Here is a 19577-nt window from a genome sequence, read left to right as displayed (position 1 = left end):
TAAGCGGTAATAGGGGTGAAAATACATGCATGCAAGTACATTCCAGAGAAATGTTAAATGCCCATTGTAAAACATCTCCATGGAAAGAAAATTCAAAAAATACCAGAAATGAAGTATCAGATGAAATCCAGACGTCCTCTGTGGGGACCCAAAATAAAAACTCACATGTCAAACACAAAAATATGAAGTTGGTTCTTTTTCACCAAAATGTGCAATCACTGACTACTAAAACAAGTAAAATCCAGATCCTATTAGAAAATGAATTAAAAAGTACCCCATTATTGTATCTTACAGAACATTGGCTTGATGAGGACAAGTGACATATTGTGCCCCTACCTAACTTTGTGCCAGGTGGTTATTTCTGTAGAAAAATTCTTAAACATGGTGGTACCGTATTTACTCGAATCTAAGCCGCACTTTTTTCCCTGTTTATGTAATCCAAAAAACCACCTGCGGCTTAGAATCGAATGCAAAGCAAGCAGAAGTTCTGAAAAATGTTGGTAGGTGCCACCACAATTAACCTCTGCCGTTGAATATATGTAGCGCTACCCAGGTATGCTTTGCAGGCACAAAGATAAATACTGGCGCCAAAACCTCTGCGTCAGTAAAAGAATTTTAAAAAAAGGTGGAAGATGAGCTTTTTTCTCCACCCAGAGTTTCAACTGCTGCATTTTCATACATTATCCAATGAAGTAAATACAAATTCCTTATAGTTCATCTTCGAATGTAGCAGCATTTCAATGTACTACGAAAATCCGACTGGCAAGACTGTTTGGGATGTTTGTCAATATGGCCAACTCTATATTCTGAATTTTTTTCTACCTGTGAGAAGAGATAGTTGCTAATAGGAACTTTTATGAATTGTGAATCACATGCAGTATTCTCTTCACCATAAAAATAATATGAATATAAACATTTTGACATGTGTTGTTTTGTGTTTGTTGCTATCTCATTTAAATCCTGTCTGCCTAATAAACTACGAAACTAGAGTGAGACAATAGCAAACGCGGAAGAATATACATATCATGTCACGTTTATATTCGTATTATTCTTATGCCTAATAGTGATACAGTCACAAATGAAGCACGGCAATTGACTGGATTTTTAAATTTAAGATAATTCTAATTTCTGTGCAGAATGTAATGTACTAAAGAGGCACCTGCAAAGATTTTCAAACGGAGAAAATTTTTCGCTAAAGTCTCGTTCAGAACATCTTCTATCATACGCAGTCTATTATTTGGTTCTTGTTGATCATTATGAAAGAAAGCACCAGTGTAAGTAACAACAAATAGCACACTCTTGCCATTGTTTCACTAATGAGACAATTGCTCTCTCTCTTTTTTTAATTGTAAGTGGCAGTAGCGCACACGAGAGAAAGCCATGCCGTGAGTAGCAACAGGTTGTAAACTCTCATTATCAGAATGCGACAAACAATGCATGACACAGTACAGTAACACATTTTCAGCTTAGAGTGACATAAACACCTATAACAAAGAGAACGGCACTTATCAGATCAAAGAAAAATAAGCAATCAATTCAAAACAGACGAAGCATGTGAAAAAGGAAGGGTACCCGTATAAATATGGATGGAGCACCTGACGCATAGCAATGGCTACCTGGTAAAGCTTAACTGCTAAGCTTACGATTCGAACCAAACTACTGTAGCTGTATCATCATTCATTCGACCTAAATTGTGTCTCATATTACAATGGACCAAGTTTGTTTCGATTTGGAGGTGCGGCCTAAAACTTTTCTCTCCCCTTGAATTTTGAGTCTCAAATTTCAGGTGCGGATTAGATTCGGGAAAATTTTTTTCCCTTGATTTCGAGTCTCATTTTTCAGGCGCGGCTTAGATTCGAGTGCGGCTTAGATTCGAGTAAATACGGTAGTTGTATATTCATAAGAAATAATACAAGCTTTGTAAATATAAAATTTCCTGTTGAAGTAGTGAAGGAAAAAGATGTAGAGCTATCAGGAATTGAGATAGTAGACATTAAACTAGCTGTTATTTGCTTATACAGAGCTCCAACTGGTGACATAAATACTCTCCTAAAAAGTTTGGAATATTCACTTAACAGACTAACACAAAGAAACAGAAGAGTTATTCCATGTGGTGATTTTCATATTGACTTTGCAAAGGACACCTAAGAAAATAATGAATTACTGAATCTCTTGCAAACTTTTAACATGAAATCCACCATAGAAACAGCAACTCATATCACAAAGACTTCACGTACCACGAATGATCAGATATTTGTAAATGTAGAAATGAAGTATACAATACAAACGCTAAACACAGGCTTTGGGGATCACACAGCTCAAAAACTAGTATGGAAACCGAGCTACAGCTTAAATCCTGCCTAACAACCACCAGTAGAAACTACAGTAATGAAAATATGAATCATTTTCTCCATTATTGAGCAAAGAAAGCTGGGAAGAGATTTATAACTGTGAACACACAGATGGAAAATATAAGAACTTTATTAACAATTATTCCTACTATTTTGAACTATGCTTCCCTCCAACCCAGAGGAAAATGTACACAAGGAAAACAAAATATAAATGGATTATTCCTGGGATTTTAGTATCTTCAAACAAAAAAAGATTACTGCACAGATTGTCCAAACAACTCACATCAGCAGAATTTGACTCTTATTACAAAACCTATAAAAAGATATTCAAAAATGTTGTCAAACAAGCAAAAATAATGGCAAAAGACACATACATACAAAATTCCACCAATAAGATGAAAGCCGTATGGAATATTGTCAGGAAAGAAACTGCAGCAGAACAGATAGACTTCCATACCATTAACTGCCTAATGGAGAACTCAACTATGATAACTGAACCTACAAAAATTGCAAATAAATTTAATTCCTACTTTACACAGATAGCTGAACATCTTATAAGTCAAAATTTACAGTGTACTCCAATAAATCAATCCAGATGTACTATAAATAACAAATCTATTTTTCTATACCCCACCAATGAAAAGGAAATACTTAATATAATCACAGAACTGAAGCCCAAATTCTCTTTTGGTACAGACAATATCCCTGACTAAATCTTGAAGAAATGTGCTCCCCTCATAGCCAGGACACTTGTCAACATCTGTAACTGGTCTCTATCAGAAGAGGTGTTCCCAGAAAAATTAAAGATAGCAAAAGTAAAACTCCCGTTCAAGAAATGGATAAAAACAGAGGTATCAAACTACAGGCCAATTTTACTATTATCTGGTTTTTCCAAAATAATTGAAAAAATCTATTATAAAAGACTAATCAGTTTCATAGAAAAAAATAATTATTTCTCAAATACTCAACATGGATCCCAAAAATCTAAATCTACTAACACAGCTATCTTTGCATTCCTAAATGAAGCCTTAAATGCAATAGACAATAAAGAACATATCTCAGCCATATTTCAAGACCTCTCTAAAGCATTCGATGTCATCAATCACAACATCTTGCTTCAGAAACTTGAATCTGTAGGTATTAGGGGTCCAGCCTATGAATGGATAAAATTATATCTCCAAAACAGAGAGCTTGTAGTTGAGCTTACTATCCAAGAAGGGAACAAGATAAAGTCCTACTGCTCAGAAAAGCAGAGCATCAAGTATGGTGTACCACAAGGCTTTATTCTAGGACCAGTTATGTTTCTACTCTTTGTAAATGACTTGAACCGACTACCCCATGCCATAATTACATAAAATTTGCGGATGACACAAATGTGATAATAAAAGGAAGGACCAAAGAAAAATTACTACATGAGATTAAAAATTGTACCACCCACATTACAGACTGGTTTTCTGGAAACAACTTAGTAATAAACACAGAAAAAAGTTACAATACATATACACACAGTGCAAAATAAATGCCCACTAGCACCAGACATAGGGTTGTTTACTAGAATCATCGAAAATGTAAGCTCTACAAAATTTCTTGGGATATGGATCCAAGAAGATCTAAGATGGGTCCAACACACAAAATACACTACAAATAAATTAAATAACATTTTCTATACCATCAAAATTCTTTCTGATTGTATATCAAAAGAAACACTAAAAGATGTATACTTCACCCAGGCAGAATCCTTACTGCAATATGGCATAATCTTCTGGGGAAACGCATCTGCTAGCAAAAGTTGTTTTATATGCCAAAAGAGAACTGTAAGAGCCCTAGAAAATGCTGCATCAAGAAGCTCATGCAAACCCTTATTCAAGAAACTACGTATCCTTCCACTACCATGTCTGTACATTTTACAAGTAATCATATTTGTAAGGAAAATCTTAGAAAATAGCAACAATCTTGTGTCAACCAACCAGAGTATCCACCTGTATAACACAAGGAGAAAGCAGGACATACATGTTAAACATGCACACACAACACTAAAACAGAATGGACCACTGCAAATAGGAAACAGACTATACAGTAAGATACCTACAAACATTAAAACAATAAAAGACACTTCAAAATTTAAAACTGCTGCCCATAAATATTTATTGCAAAAATGTTATTATAGTATAGATGAATATTGCAAAACATAAAAATTTATTTCCAAAGTTAAATATAATGTATGGAATCTGAGCCTTCAGTTGTGATAATATTAAGCCTAAATCAATGTAAATATTCTTGTATGATTTAAAAACATGTATTGTAAATCACAATCACTTGTCCAATATCATGTTGTATATCTTGTACAACAAATGATCAAAAGGACCAATAAAAATGTAATGTAACAATTATGTATAGCAACTAACAAATACACCAAACTACTCCGTACTTCAGGTGTTCACATAGACAGTAAGCTGAATTAAAAACACTGCATTTCCTAGACAGATACAATTATCAGTAACAACATTTTCCACAAGAAATCCCATCCTGGAGATAATGCTACTCAGAATCAACTTTGGCTATTTTCATTCTGTGTGCTATGATGATAATGTTATGGGCCAACACTACAATTTTGAAAAAAAAAAAAATTCCAAAGTAAAATAAAAATGTGAGACTCATTTATGGTGTACATCACAGAGTAAACAGCCTTTTCAAACAACTAGCAATTGTAACAACAGAATCACAATACACATATTCTCTCATGTGATTTGGTGCAAACAACTCCTCTTAATACAAAAGAAATATACTCTGGTTTCATTTCAATACAAAATAAATATAAAAGAAATGTGTATGAGGTAGAGTGAACAAGGTTTATAGGAAGACAATGAAAGGAGATATCCACTGTGGACTAGGGGAACTACCATCGGCACTGAAGGGTGTATGCTAGTATTAAAATTTCCAGTTGGTCCTTTACATGAGTAAAGAATAGTACATCTGTATTTAAACATAACCTATGGAAGTGCTTCTACAGTGGCCTCTTCACATGAATTCTTTGGCAAATGTAACTACAATCTAGCAGTTGTCATCATGTTCATACAAAAGCTGTATTTAATATTGTAGGCCAGCCTATGAGATAGTGTTGAAGTGTTCACAATCAGTATGATTTATGATCACATAAACTTGAATCATGATGACCCATTATGATGTAAATGGGAAATATTAAGTTCCTCAGTAACCTTTATTAATGTTATTCTTATTATTATAACATTCATCATTTACATCTTTTGTAACATTTATACATCATTCTCCATTCCTCATCGAATACCCCTTCACATTATGGATTAACACAATAGCTACACAGTAACATAAAAATCAAAAATATGTAGCTAACGATGGTGTTGATCTCCTCACAGAATGTAATGCATGGAGCACAAGATTTTTAAACATTACAGTGAACTACATGTCAAAAAATGAGCAAAATGGACATGGCTTTTAAATGGCTCTCTAACCTCATTTAGAGAAATGCCTGACTGGTGTGTCTTTTCCATCTCAGAAACAATTCACACATACAGTAAAACATAAAATAGGCAAAAACACTTTCACTTTACAGTGAAATGATACTGTGGCACCACCAAGAATATACAATTGCAAGAACAAGAGCACCTCTAAAAAGTCGGTATGATGGCAATAAAATGGTAAAGGGAAAGAAAATGTACTAAGACTATGGTAAACAATTTGTTTTTGATGTTGATCTCTTAAAATTCAATAAAATTGCCAAGCCAGTGTCTTTACACTGAGTTTGAAATCTGATGCTACAGGTCATCAAAACAAGAAGCAGATTTTTTGAAACAAAAAAAAAAAATTAATAAACTGCATTATCAGATATTCCACAGTGCTCTATTTCCAGTAATGAAGTTTGTGAAGTGTTGCCTGACAGCTGTGTGAGAGACGGTTGTTTAGTACAAGTGAACTACTCACAAGATACTTGAAGTCAGTTTTTCAATTATTTTGCTAGTAATGTTTGGTTGAGTTTATGTGTGATGTGCTTCTCAGAAGTGACTGCAGTGGTGAGTGAGTAGCACCTGATTTCTTACTGGTTGAAAGAGTCACTGTTGAGCACTGCTTGTCCAAAGGGAGAAGCAAAGGCAAATACCACGAAAAAAGTAAGATAACTTCTATGATTGTCGTGTAACACTGAACTGGGAATCAGTGTTTGATGAAAACAAGAGTGGATGCCTTCCTGATGTAATCATTAGCACAATACAAAAGAATTCTGCAGACCAACACGATTGAGACTGAAAGTATTTTTAAAAAATGGGATAATATATCACAATTTTTAAATTAAACAGACTGTAGAATATATTCATGAGTATTAACCATGAAGCCACAGGATTTTGTTATAAATTGAATGTATTACAAATATGGTCACTGGAATCTTAATGCTGAGCCTTTGGAAAGGTGGCAAAATCAAGCAGAATCTTTCAATATGTACTACATCTCCATTGCTGAGAATACTTCCTGACAGATTAAAATATTTCTGTTTGTATACACTATGTGATCAAAAGTATCCAGACACCTCCAAAAACATACATTTTTCATATCAGGTGCATTCTGCTGCCACCTACTGCCAGGTACTCCATATCAGTGACCTAAATAGTCATTAGACATCATGCGAGAGCAGAACTGGGTGCTCTGTGGAACTCACAGACTTTGAACGTGGTCAGGTGATTGGGTGTCACTTGTGTCATACATCTATATGCCAGATTTCCACACTCCTAAACATCCCTAGGTCCACTGTTCCTGATGTGATGGTGAAATGGAAATGTGAAGGGACAGGTATAGCACAAAAGTGTACAGGCCGACCTCATCTGTTGACTGACAGAGACTGCCGACAGTTGAAGAGGGTCGTAATGTGTAATAGGCAGACCATCACACAGGAATTCCAAACTTAATCAGGATCCATTGCAAGTAGTATGACAGTTAGGCGGGAAGTGAGAAAACTTGGATTTCACGGTTGAGCAGCTGCTCATAAACCACATATCGTAAATGCCTGGTGGAAGGAGCATAAACATTGGATGATTGAAAAGTGGAAAAACGTTGTGTGGAGTGACGAATCATGATACACAATGTGAAAATCCGATGGCAGGGTGTGGGTATGGTGAATGCCCAGTGAACGTCATCTGCCAGAGTGTGTAGTGCCAACAGTAAAATTCGGAAGCTGTGGTGTTATAGTGTGGTCTTGTTTTTCACGGAGGGGGCTTGCACCCCTTCTCGTTTTGCATGGCACTATCGCAGCACAGGCCTGTGCTGATGTTTTAAGCACCTTCTTGCTTCCCACTGTTGAAGAGCAATTCAAGGATGGCGACTGCATCATTCAACATGATCGAGCACCTGTTCATAATACACAGCCTGTGGCAGAGTGTTTACACGACAATAACATCTCTGTAATGGACTGGCCGGCATAGAGTCATGGCCTGAATACTATAGGTCATTTTCAGCCAGGTGTCGGGATACTTTTGATCACATAGTGAATATTACAGTATTCCAGACCATTCTTGCACCTACAATGCATTGCGTTCCAGAAGAGTGTGAAGAGAAAAGAGAAAAGTGTAAATTTTATGTAATTAAAGAGGTTACAGGAAGTGATTTGTAGCATTTGCATGCTCAGACACACACACACACACACACACACACACTTGCACGCACACGAAATGGAGAGTCAGCTTGCAATTGGGGTCACGATTGTTTACGTAATGAAACAGCCGATATTGCAACTATAGTGGACTCCAAAAATGAAATTATAAAATTACTTCAAAATGACATTCAGGCATTAAAAACTGAAATACTATGTTTAAAGGAAGAAAATTCTAGATTAATACTTGAAAAACAGTCCGATGTGGGTGAAATACATGAAACAAAACAGCAACAAGAATTGAAAACCACGTGTGAAAGTGCAACTGCAAATGCAAGTAGTGTCACCAAAACTACAAAAAGTAGTCCTAAGGTTAAACAAGCTCAATTTCAGTGTAAAAAGAATGTTAAAATTTACGGAGATAGTCATGCACGCAATATTTCAGATTGTATGTCTAACTTGACCACAGAAAAGTGCGCATTTCATCCGTTATTAAACCTGGGGTGAAGTTTGTTGATGTAACAAGCTCTGTAAACAATGACTGCACCGAATTTACAGAAAGTGATGTCGTTGTTATTATAGCAGGTTCAAACGACGTTTATCGCAACGAGGCCAGTTCATTTATTGAAAAGTTGATTGTTATGTTAATGATGTTGTCCCATACAAATGTGATCTTGTCAAATATTCCGGCGAGATTTGATCTGCCCGACTGGTCGTGTGTGAACCGAGAAATCCGATCTACAAATAAAAAATTAAAACATTTCTGCTCCAAGTTAAAAAATGTGAGACTGTTGGACCTTAACAGTTATCAAAGAAGCAGCTTCACTGTACATGGACTACATCTTAATCGTCTGGGTAAGAATACTCTAGCAACTGACATCAACAGAGCTATTGAGGAAACAAAAAGTGATAATTCAAATCTGATACCTTGTACCTCAGATGTCATACACACGAAAGACGGAAGTGATAATTATATATGCCTGCAGAGCAAGCAAACGGAAATAATTCCTCACTGCAGAGTCAAGACTGTTGATTTTTTAGGATAAAAAAGTCCCTCAGTGTTCCCAATTTAGAAACTATCAATTTGGTGATAATGTTAACCTTGAGAAGGATATATCCTCTCATGATTGTACTAATGTATCATTTTTACATTATAATGTTGAGGGCTTGGGTAACAAAATCGATGTATTTGAGGCCTTAGTTACAGATCTAGCTCCACATGTAATCGTGGTTACAGAGCATCAAAAAGCTAACCATAATATCCAGTATTATAAGTTGCAGGAGTATAATCTTACATCGTTTTTTTGTAGAACAGAACATAAAGGAGGGGGTGTTGCTACTTACGTAAGGAAATGTAACCTAATAAGTTCTGTAGAAAAAGTATCATGGGTTAAGGATTATTGTATCGAGAAAGACTTTGAAGCAGTGATAATTAAGTTAATGATTGTATCTGTCCCACTTATTGTGGTAATCTCGAGGTTTTCCTGGAAGCACTGGGTAGTGTATTGGGGAAGCTAAGCAAGGGTGGCAATACAGTAAATATTATAATGTTAGGAGACTTTAATATAAACACACTAAGCAACAGCCAGGAATGCAAAGGTTTACAAGACTGCATAAGATCCTATGATATTAAAGATCTACTTGGTCATGTGCCCACTAGAATAACTGAGTCAAGCAGTAGTTCCATAGATCATGTGATGACCAATTATGAAAATGTTGTGTCGGCACAGACTGTAAACGGGCACATATCTGATCATCTAGGACAAGTATTAGTGGTTGGTTGTCTTAATAAACTTAAACAAAACAAAAAATATGAGACTAGAAGATTATTTTCTGAATACAACATCACCTTGCTAAAGAAAACTTTGGGTCAAGAATCCTGGGAATCAGTTTATAGAGAAAGGGGAGTTGACAGCAAATGGGAAGTATTTGTAAAAATTTTAACTAGACATATTGATATTACTATCCCAGCAAAGAAGATCAATGTAAATAAAAATAAACCTCCAGTAGTCAAACGTGTAAAACTTGAAGAAAAAACGAAAAGACTCAAAGAAGGAATGGAGTATATGTATATGCTACACAGAGAAACCAGTCTTGATTCATATAAAGAGGATTATAAAAATTATAAATATGAGTATCACAAGGAAGTAAGGAGAAGGAAAGTAGAACATATTAGTATACAGATCCGAAATTCTGACTGTGTCTCAAAGTCGTGCTGGGCAGAAATTAATGATATGAGGAACACTGATTCAAAAACTAAAATTAATAATATAGAGTTAAGTATACATAATGATAATTTTTCTGATCCTTATATAGTTAGCGATATATTTAATGATTACTTTATAGATGCTATTGAAAATGATACTTGCATGAAACAGGAGAGGGAGTTTAAATATGATAAGGAAAAGGAACGGGACTCTTGTATGCTACCTACAGTAACCATCAAGGACGTAACAGAGCTAATTGACAACCTAAAAAATAAAAGATCAGCTGGATGGGATGAATTCTCTCCTGTTCTACCGAAAAAATGCAAGGGTGAGTTAGCCAGACCATTAGTCCATCTAATAAATTGTGTACTTGAAGAAGGTGTGTTTCCGAAGAAACTGAAACTTGCTTTAGTTAAACCTTTATATAAAAAAGGGGAAAGAAAACAACCACAGAACTACAGACCAGTTGCCTTAACGTCAGTGTTTGGTAAATTAATTGAAAAAATAATGCTAGAAATCCTAGTTGAGCACTATAATATGAATAACTTAATAGGAGATTTCCAACATGGCTTTAGAAGTGGTCGGAGCACCATATCTGCAGCAGTACAGTTTGTACACTGTCTGATGGAGAAAATAAATGAGGGTTACAAAACGGCAGGAGTGTTTTTAGATCTTTCCAAAGCGTTTGACAGAGTCCATCATGGCGCTCTTTTAAGTAAACTTGCTTATCATGGTGTCAGTGGGAAACTGTTGCTTTTAATAGAATCTTACCTTAAAGATAGACAACAATGCACAGAAGTTGTGTATGATAATGGAGAGGTAATTGCAAAAAGAAGATCACAGATAAGGAACATAAATTTTGGTGTGCCACAAGGCTCTATCTTGGGACCCTTCTTGTTTATTTGCTACGTGAATGATTTCCCAAAAGTATTAGACACCAGTCATCGTATTACTATGTATGCTGATGACACCTCTGGGGTTTGCTGGGCACATAGTAATGATGATCTAAATTCAGTGGTACAGAATTTTGTTGAAAAAGCCCAAACATATTTTGAAAAAGAAAACCTGAGGGTCAATATTAACAAAACTAATTTAATTTATTTTAAGACAAGTAGTTCAAATAAAAATACTGTTCTAAATGAGGACATTCAGGAAAATACCTGTTCAGAATGTAAATTTCTGGGGATATATATAGATGACAGACTTTCGTGGAATCAGTAAATAGATCATGTCTGTGGTAAAATAACATCTAGTCTGTATTTACTAAGGAGATTAGTTCAATATTTAGATATCGAAGCAATAAAAATAGCGTATTTTGGGTTGGTGTATCCCCATCTATCTTATGGAATTGTATTGTGGGGTGGGTGTAGCCAATACAATATAAAAAGGGTATTTGTATTGCAGAAAAGAGTAATAAGAACTATGGCAAAAGTAAGACCCAGAACTTCATGTAAAAACCTGTTTATTAAGTTTAATATTATGACTATCTATGCAGTATATATGTTTCAATCAATATTATTAGTGAGAAAAGACAAAAAAGTAACAAACAGAAATATGGAAATCCATGATTACAATACAAGACAAAAATCAGACTTTCATATGGTGAGCAGACGATTCAATCTAACAACAAATACCCCATTCATTAAGGGAGCAATATTTTATAATTCTCTGCCAAACAACCTAAACAGCTTTATGGCAGAATTTTTAAAAACGAGTTAAAAAAATGGCTTGTATTGAAGTGCCCATACAGTATGGTGCTGAAATGATTTGACCTCAAGAATGCTATATTAAATATACTTAAATGATATTTTACATAGTAGCATGTAATCTATTTATATTGTGTACCAATAATCTAAATGTAATTATTATAACATTGCCCATGCATGTTAAATACATGTTTCGAGCTGTAAGATAAATAAAATAAATAAATAAATATCACTACTGTGGTCTCCCAATGTCTTATCTTGTTCTTGATAAATGTGAATGCCATTCACGTTATCAAACAGCAAGCAGGGTTACTACTTTATGCATAAAGATGATACAGCTATCATAATTAATCCTAACATACACTGATGAGCCAAAACATTATGACCATTATTAACATTATGACATTATGTTGGTTCACCAGAATGCAATTCAGAAGTGATTCTGTGTGCCACAGATTCGACAACTACTTGATAGGTCTCTAGAGGTTTTTTGGCACCAAATGCCTACACACAGGTCACACATTTCCCGTAATTTACAGGTGGTTGGTTTGTGGGAATGGAGCTGGCACCCAATAGCATCCCAGATAGGTTTTATCGGATTCAGATAAGGCAAATTTGATGGCCAACAAATCAACATGGGTTCACTATCATGCTCGTCAAACCATTGCAGCACAATTCTGGCCTTTTGACATGGACAGTTATCCTGCTGAAAGATGCCATTACTGTTGAGGAAGACATCAAGCATAAGGGATTACTGGTGGCTCCTAATAATGTTCACATAGTCCACAGCTGTTATATTGCCTTCAATTACTACCGCAGATCCCATGGAAGCCCAAGTGTATGTCCCCCATAACATAATACTGCTCCCACCGCCCTGTGTCCATGGTGCACTGCATATTTTGAGCAGCTGTTCACCTGTATGATGGCGTATCTGGACACGACCATCGATCTGTTTCAACAATAAATGGGATTAATCTGACCAATCGACATTATCCCACTGATCTGCAGTGAAATCTTGATGATCCCATGCCCCCTCTAATCATAACTGACAATGTTGTTGGGACAACATGGAAACACCTAGGGGGCCTCTGCGGTGGAACAGCATGTTCCACTCCGTATACAGAACTGGGACCTCCAAAACACTTGTACCTGCACCAGCACTGTACTCTTTTATCAGATCTGCCACAGATCGCCACCTATCCTGCTTTAGAGAGCAAGTAAGCCTCCAATCCATATGTTCTATGATGAGGCATGGACATCCAACTCCTAGTCACCTACTCATGGTTTCGGCATTCTTCAACCACTTTCTGCAGTTGTTCACGAAAGTGGCATGTGCACAGCCAACCATGTTGCTCCCAGGCACTGAGATGCTTGCTCCCAGGCAATGAGCCACAACAATCTGGCTTCTGTCACAGTTGCTTAAGTCAGTAGATTTCCGCATTTGTGCCACTTATCATCATTAGAATGATTCCCCATCCGTCTCTGCTCTGATCATATACTTCTCTTACCCCATCATTTGCCCTCCGCACCACCAGACAACATACAGTATCGTGGTGGGCAGTGGTCATAACGTTTTGGCTCATCAGTGTATATGATACAAATATTATAATTAACCCTATTAACCAAAAGAAAGTGGCAACACTGTTCTTTTCAGAAAGGGTCCTCCCGGATACCATGAAGAGCATAGAGTGCGGCCAGCTGCAGGTGGTTGCTCATGCTGGTACCAATGATGTGTGTCACTTTGGATCAGAAAAGATCCTCTAGTTTTGAGCGGCTAACAGATGTGGTAAAGGCTCCCAGTCTTGCCTGCACGATGAAAGCAGAGCTGACCATTTGCAGCATAGTCGACAGGACCAATTGCCGAGTGCAGGTTCTGCATCAGAGGCTCAGATGGTTTTGCGACCGTGTAGGCTACAGATTCCTCAACTTGGGCCAAAGGGTGGTTGGGTTTCAGGTTCCACTGACACTGTTCTTTTCTGAAAGGACCCTCCTGGATACCATGAAGAGCATAGAGTGCAGCCAGCTGCAAGTGGTTGCTCATGTTGGTACCAACGATGTGGGTCACTTTGGATTAGAAGAGATTCTCTCTGGTTTCGAGTGGCTAACAGATGTGGTAAAGTCTGCCAGTCTTGCTTGCAAGATGAAAGCAGAGCTGACCATTTGCAGCATAGTCGACAGGACCGATTGCCAAGTGCAGGTTCTGAATCAGTGGCTCAGATGGTTTTGCGACCATGTAGGCTGCAGATTCCTCAACTTGCGCCAAAGGGTGGTTGGGTTTCGGGTTCTGCTGAATAGGTCAGATGTCCTCTATATGCAGGAGGCAGCTACACGAGTAGCAGGGGCTGTGTGGTGTGGACTGCGCTGCTTTTTGGATTAGAGGGTCTTGGGAAAACACAAGAAGGGCTTCATTCACAAAGGTGCAGGCCGAACACAGCAAGAACATAGATAAAGGAACCATTGGTATAACAGCTGTAAACTGTCGTTGCTGTGTTGGGAAAGTACCAGAGTCCAAGCGCTAATAGAAAGCACTGATGTTCACAACATTATAGGCGCTGAAAGCTGGCTACAGCCGGAGATAAGTTTAGCCAAAATTTTTGCATAGAATCTAATGGTGTTCCGAAAGGATAGGCTAAACACAATTGGCGATGGTGTGTTTGTTGCTGTTGGAAGTAGTTTATCTTGTCACAAAATTGAAGTAGATAGTTTCTGTGAGTTAATATGGGCAGAGGTCATTGTTGACAACTGGAATAAAATAATAATTGGATCCTTTTACCAACCCCCAATTCAGATGATATAGTTGCTGAAAGGTTCCAGGAAAACTTGAGTTTGATTTCAAACATGTACCCGACTCATACGATTATAGTTGGTGGTGACTTTAATTTACCCTCAATATGTTGGCGAAAATACATGTTTAATTCCGGAGGTGACCATAAAACATCATCAGAAATTGTGCTAAACACATTCTCTGAATATTATTTTGAGCAGTTAGTTCATGAGCCCACATGAATAGTAAACGGTTCTGAAAACACATTTGACCTCTTAGCAACAAATAATCCTGAGTTAATAACGAGCATCACAACCAACACAGGGATTAGTGAACACAGGGTTGTTGTAGCGAGACTGAATATTGTAATCCCCAAATCCTCCAAAAATAAATGAGAAATATACCTCTTCAAAAAATCAGATAAAAATTCACTTGACGCCTTCCTGAGAGACAATCTCCACTCATTCCAAGTTAATAATATAAATGTAGACCAGATGTGGCTTGAATTCAAAGAAATAGTATCAGCAGCAATTGAGAGATTTATACCAAATGAATTAACAGACAACAGTCTTGAAATCTGGCAGAAAATCCAAAGAGATTCTGCTCGTATGTGAAGTATGTTAGCGGCAAGAAACCAGCAATGCCTTCTCTGCGTGATAGCAATGGAGATACTATCGAAGACAATGCTGCCAAAGCAGAGTTACTAAACACAGCCTTTTGAAATACCTTCACAAAAGAAGATGAAGTAAATAATTCAGAATTTGAATACAGAACAGCTGCCAACATGAGTAACATAGAAGTAAATATCCTCGGAGTAGTGAAGAAACTTAAATCACTTAATAAAAGCATGTCTTCTGGTCCAGATTGTATACCAATTAGGTTCCTTTCAGAGTATAATGGTACATTGGCTCCATACTCAACAACCATATACAACCGTTCACTCGATGAAAGACCTGTACTCAAAGACTGGAAAGTTGCACAGGTCACACCAATATTCAAGAAAGATAGTACGAGTAATCCACTAAATTACAGGCCCATATCATTAACGTCAATATGCAGCAGGATTCTGGAACATAAACTGTGTTTGAAGATTATGAATTACCTTGAAGAAAACAGTCTGTTTACATGCAGTCAACATGATTTTAGAAAACATCGATCTTGTGAAATAAAACTAGTTCTTTATTCACATGAAGTGTTGAGTGCTATTGACAAGGGATTTCAGATCAATTTTGCATTTATGGATTTCCAGAAGGCTTTTGACACTGTACCACACGAGTGAAATCGCATGCTTATGGAATATCGTCTCATTTATGTGACTGGATTTGTGATTTCCTATCAGAGAGGTCGCAGTTCGTAGTAACTGATGGAAAGTCATTGAGTAGACCAGAAGTGATTTCTGGCATTCCCCGAGGTAGTGTTATAGGCTGTTTGCTGTTCCTTTTCTAAATAAATGTTTGGGAGACGATCTGAGCAGCCGTCTTAGGCTATTTGCAGATGACGCTATCGTTTATCGACTAATAAAGTCATCAGAAGATCAAAACAAATTGCAAAATGATTTAGAAAAGATATCTGACTAAATTATTTCTTTAGGAATAGTTCTCCAGTTACATGATGAATTTTTAATTAAAAACTAGTGATGCATGTAGTGTACCCTAAATAGCGAAAAGTGTGAGGTCATCCACATGAGTGCTAAAAGGAATTCGTTAAACTTCAGTTACACGATAAATCAGTCAAATCTAAAGGTAATAAATTCAACAAAATACCTAGGAATTACAATCACGAACAACTTAAATTGGAATGAACACACAGGAAATGTTGTGGGAAGGCTAACCAAAGACTGCATTTTATTGGAAGGACTCTTAGAAAATGTAACAGATCTGCTACGGAGATGGCCTATACCATGCTTGTTTGTCCTCTTTTAGAATACTGCTGCACGGTGTTGGATCCTAACCAGATAGGACTGACGGAGCACATCAAAAAAGTACAAAGGGCAGCACGTTTTACGTTTTATATTACTGAGAAATATGGGAGAGTCACTGAAATGATACAGGATTTGAGCTGGACATCATTAACAGAAAGGCATTTTTTGTTGCGACGGAATCTACTCTTGAAATTCCAGTCACCAACTTTCTCCTCTGAATGTAGAAATATTTTGTTGATACTGACCTACATATGGAGGAACGATCACCACGATAAAATAAGGGAAATCAGAGCTGGTACGGAAAGACACAGGTGTTTATTCTTCCCATGTGCTATACAAGATTGTAATAATAGAGAATTGTGAAGGTGGTTAGATGAGCCCTCTGCCAGGCGCTTATACGTGATTTGAAGAGCATCCATGTAGATGTAGATGTAGATGTTGAAACCTTTTTCTCCTGGAATGGACTAGCACTTAACTTTATGGAGGTCGTAAAAAAAAAAAAAAAAAAAAAAAAAAAAAAAAAAAAAAAAAAAAAAAAAAAAAAAAAAAAAAGCACCAGAATATTAAGTTCTGCTCAGCAACTGAAATAATCCAAAGACAAACAAAGAATGGAGAATGTCAAGAAAGGTCAGTAAATCGACCACAATGTTCCACATTTTTGCTTACATACTGATGAAAATTTGAAACTGAAGAAACATCTTGCTGAACTTCTATAGTTTCTCCACTTCACATCATTTTACTCTCTGAAACAAATAACTTGGTATGCAACTGCTTTTTACATTTTTCATTCCATGTTTTACATTGAAAAATTATAAAGTGAGTCAAACACCGAGTATTTACAGCTAAAATGCAAGGAGTTAATTCACAGGCAATTCCAAGAAATTTTAATTATATCTTCATAGTCCATATATAGTACCACTGAAAGCTGTCATAATAATTTGGCTAAATTTGTTAGCAGTAGTGATGGTCATAAGCACAATGCTAGTGAAGAAAACAAGATTGTAATTAGTATTCTTTGTAACAGCAACCTGTGGTGTACTTATGACAGAATATGCTGTCACTAAAATATTTATCATAATTTTTTTAAAAATTTGAAATTATTTCTTTAGGACTACTTCTTTTGTTACATGCTGAGTTTTTAATTAAAAACTAGTGGTGTAAGCAGTGTATAAGATCAGAATGTTCACCATCAAAGTGTCTTAAATATAATAAAACCTTTTTATTTTATTTTTGTTTAAGGCTCTATTTCTATCTATTTTCAAGTGCATTCCGCACTATGTACTAAGCATAACTTTGCAGCATTCTATATAACTATACAACAAAAATGTCTGCCAAAAGATATTTCTTACCAGGCTGCACTGAATTCCATGTTAATGAAAATCCCTCCCTGTTCACGCTGCCATCAGAGCGAAACCATAAATACAGGGCATTATGAGTAGAAATGAGATGCCCACCTCCAGGAGGTGTATCACCACAGAAACGACCAATAAGCTGATCTCCTGCAGACCTCCCATCATGTACCTATCAAAATCAAGATCTCTTTACGGTAAAGCTTCTCTTGGTCCTTTTAAATATAAAAACAAAGCTGGACATACTTGAATTACTTTCGAATTGCAGGAAAAACACAACAGTGGTTACTAGTGGACATTGAAATAAATCAATGGAGAAAATTGAAAATTTCTGAATCTGGACATATCTGAAAGAACAGATTATATACACTGAAGCGCCAAAGAAACTGGTATAGTCATGCGTATTCAAACACAGGGATCTCTAAACAGGCAGAATATGGTGCTGCGGTCGGCAATGCCTATATAAGACAAAAAGTGTCTGGAGCAGTTGTTAGATGAGTTACTGCTGAAGATTTAAGTGAATTTGGACATGGTGTTACAGTCGGTGACTAAGTGATGAAACACAGCATCTCCGAGGTAGCTATGAAGTGGGGATTTTCCCGTATGACCATATCACGAGTGTACCATGAATATCAGGAATCTGGTAAAACATCCAATCTCTGACATCGCTATGGCTGGAAAAAGATCTTGCAAGAACGGGACCAACAACGACCAAAGAGAATTGCTCAACGTGACAGAAGTGTAACCCTTCTGCAAATTGCTGGAGATTTCAATGCTGGGCCATCAGAAAGTATTAGCATGCAAACCATTCAATGAACCATCATTGATATGGGCTTTAAGAGCTGAAGGCCCACTTTGTACCATTGATGACTGCACTATACATCTAGATATGATTCTGACAGGCGACACGTATGTAAGCAGCCTCTCTGATCACTTGCATTCAATCATGTCCATTGTGCATTCTGACTGACTTGGACAATTCCAGCAGGACAACATGATACCCCACATTTCCAGAATTGTTACAGAGAGGCTCCAGGAACACTCTTCCGAATTTAAACACTCCCGCTGGCCACCAAACTCCCCAGACATGAACATTATTGAGCACATCTGGGATGCCTTGCGATGTGCTGTTCAGAAGAGATCTCCGTCCCCTTGTACACTTACAGATTTATGAACAGTCCTGCAGGATTAATGGTGTCAACTCCCTCCAGCACTACATTCACATTATCTGAGTCCATGCCATACGTGTTGGGCATTTCTGCCTGCTCACAGGGGCCCTACATGATATTAGGCAGGTGTACCAGTTTCTTCGACTCTTCAGTATATATAGCATTAAATAAAAAAATCATGCATGTTTAGGATGACCCTCAATATATTTGAGAATCAACATTTTTAAAAACAGCTTTAAACTGTGTGCAAATGATTCAACTGTTTTAGGAGTAGCCCAGCATCAGGAAACTTACACTAGCATGACCAATTTGTGATTTCTGCACATGTAGGAGTCCTGATGATGGACTGGTTCTCAATATGAGTAGAATGACAAATAATCTGAACACAGCTCAAAGGAGACAGGAATACATGGTTTTATAATTAGCAACAAGCCAGGCAAAAAAGTTATGGGCCACACAAATAAGGAAAAGTTTTATTTTTGCAAATAATGTACAAGTT

General features: G+C 36.8%; 1 protein-coding gene across 1 annotated transcript in view; it reads right to left on the bottom strand.

Annotated features, from left to right (window-relative positions):
- LOC124545739 (cubilin-like) overlaps positions 1 to 19577 on the bottom strand; it is a 718402-nt gene that overhangs the window by 606445 nt on the left and 92380 nt on the right. Inside the window, exon 12 of the mRNA XM_047124681.1 lies at positions 17910 to 18081. Within this exon, the coding sequence (XP_046980637.1) occupies positions 17910 to 18081 (172 nt within the window). The remainder of the gene's footprint in view (positions 1 to 17909; positions 18082 to 19577) is intronic.

Source organism: Schistocerca americana, chromosome 8, assembly GCF_021461395.2.
Source record: "Schistocerca americana isolate TAMUIC-IGC-003095 chromosome 8, iqSchAmer2.1, whole genome shotgun sequence".
NCBI classification, from domain to species: Eukaryota; Metazoa; Arthropoda; class Insecta; order Orthoptera; family Acrididae; genus Schistocerca; species Schistocerca americana.
Note: the sequence above shows the minus strand (reverse complement) of the source record. Positions and strands in the feature narration are given on the sequence as shown.